General features: G+C 33.4%; 1 protein-coding gene across 1 annotated transcript in view; it reads left to right on the top strand.

The window, feature by feature from the left end:
* The window catches only part of LOC106466935 (dual specificity protein kinase CLK2-like), a 30,531-nt gene that overhangs the window by 22,140 nt on the left and 6,101 nt on the right, over nt 1-2,290 (top strand). The window contains exons 9-10 of the mRNA XM_022395036.1: nt 1,026-1,120; nt 1,279-1,408. Of these exons, the coding sequence (XP_022250744.1) occupies nt 1,026-1,120; nt 1,279-1,408 (225 nt within the window). The remainder of the gene's footprint in view (nt 1-1,025; nt 1,121-1,278; nt 1,409-2,290) is intronic.

Genomic DNA, 2,290 nt, shown 5'->3' on the forward strand with positions numbered 1-2,290 from the left:
ATTAGCTAGTATAAAGATGTTTATTCTGTTGAAAGGGAATTGAGCATGGGTCAGTGATTAGCTAGTATAAAGATGTTTATTCTGTTGAAAGGGAATTGAGCATGGGTCAGTGATTAGCTAGTATAAAGATGTTTATTCTGTTAAAAGGGAACTGAGCATGGGTCAGTGGTTAGCTGGTGCATATATGTTTATTCTGTTGAAAGGAAACTCAGCATGGGTCAGTGGTTAGCTGGTATATAGATATTTATTCTGTTGAAAGGGAACTGAGCACGGGTCAGTGATTAGCTAGTATAAAGATGTTTATTCTGTTAAAAGGAAACTGAGCATGGGTCAATGCTTAGCTGGTATAAAGATGTTTATTCTGTTGAAAGGTAACTGAGCATGGGTCAGTGGTTGTGTGTGTGTCAGAGTATGGATCTTGAGATCTTCACTTCCTTTTACTGAGAAAAATAAACAAATAGTCACACTCCTGATTTTGGATGTGGGTGTGTTGTAAGGGTGACAGGGAAGTCCCACTACTTGGTTAGATGATAGTTTGCTGTGGGTGTTTTTACAAGTTGTATTTCCACTAGTCTGTGAGTTCATATTTGTGCACAGCTAGCCTATATAGCCCTTGAGTAACTTTGTGTGAATATCTGAAAACTTTTATTGAAAGCTTTTCTCGTAGAACTTTATACTTGAATAAACATGTTAGTACTTAACACTAAAAGAACTTTAAAACGTTTTTTTGAGCAGGCTTCCACATTTTATATATTTATATTTTGAAAATAAAGTTGGAATTCTGTCTTTCTTTAGCTACAGTATGTCAGCTTGTAATTGTTATGTATACATCTACATCAAAATTGGTTGACTCCCACAAATGTTTTGACTGTAAAGTAATTATAATTGTAAAACAGTTATCTTTCAGGTTTTTACTGTAAAGTGGTTATTTTGCACATTTTGAGTGTAAAGTGTTTATCTTAAAGAGTTTTAGTGTACAGTGATTATCTTGCAGACTTCGAGTGTAGTGTTTATCTTTCCAATAGTTCTGCATGAAAATCAGTTGACTCACACAGACTTAAAGCCAGAGAACATTCTATTTGTTAACTCCAACTATGATGTTGTCTACAATTCCAAGAAAGTAAGCAAACACTTTGTAATGCTTCTTAAAATAAATGACACAAACCTCAATTTTATTTGTTTTTTCATTTAAATTATGTTTATTTATATCAAGTGTATCATAATTGAAAGAGTGTTTTTTTCTTCCTGTGAAATAACTAATTACACATTTTTTTTTAGAATCGCGAGGTTAGGAGGGTTCGTTCAACTGATATCAAACTCATTGATTTTGGGTCTGCCACCTTTGAAGACGAACATCACAGTACCATTGTGTCAACGCGCCATTACCGTGCACCAGAAGTTATACTAGGTAATTGTTCCATTTTACTTTTTATTGTAAACATTTCTGTTATTTTGTAAACTTCTTGCATATCATACTTTGTACACCCACCGTTTTATCCGGATGGACCGTATGAGCATACTTTGAGAAGGGAATTTTTTTCACACTGAATCTAATGATATATGGTTTATAGGGCCTTTCTTCAATAAAATATAATAAATCAATCCAATATAAAGAGTTTGATCAAATTTCTCAGTTGTTATTGGGAGTATAAAATATTACTAAAAACTTAATGAAGGTAGTAAAATAGATGACTTAACAATTTTCTCAAAAACATTTAAATAATCCTTTCAATAGTCTTGGAAAGCATGTAAGATCATGTGGCTGTATAAGTTTCTTTTGTTGTTACTGTATAGTCATGTTTTTGGTTTGCTTTAGTTCATGTTTACATATACCAACTAACAAGCTGTATTATTATTGGTTCAGCTGTCAACATCAGTGTATTATTATTGGTTTGGCTGGTAATACCAGTATATTATCATTGGTTCAGCTGGCAAAATCACTGTATTATCATTGGTTCAGCTGTCAACATCAGTGTATTATTATTGGTTCAGCTGGCAACACCAGTGTATTATTATTATTAGTTCAGCTGGCAACACCAGTGTATTATTATTATTAGTTCAGCTGGCAACACCAGTGTATTATTATTATTAGTTCAGCTGGCAACACCAGTGTATTATTATTGGTTCAGCTGGCAATACCAGTATATTATCATTGGTTCAGCTGTCAACATCAGTGTATTATTATTGGTTCAGCTGGCAACACCAGTGTATTATTATTGGTTCAGCTGTCAACATCAGTGTATTATTATTGGTTCAGCTGACAACACCAGTGTATTATTATTGGTTCAGC

This window comes from Limulus polyphemus, unplaced genomic scaffold (assembly GCF_000517525.1).
Source record: "Limulus polyphemus unplaced genomic scaffold, Limulus_polyphemus-2.1.2 Scaffold2431, whole genome shotgun sequence".
In the NCBI taxonomy this organism is placed as follows: domain Eukaryota; kingdom Metazoa; phylum Arthropoda; class Merostomata; order Xiphosura; family Limulidae; genus Limulus; species Limulus polyphemus.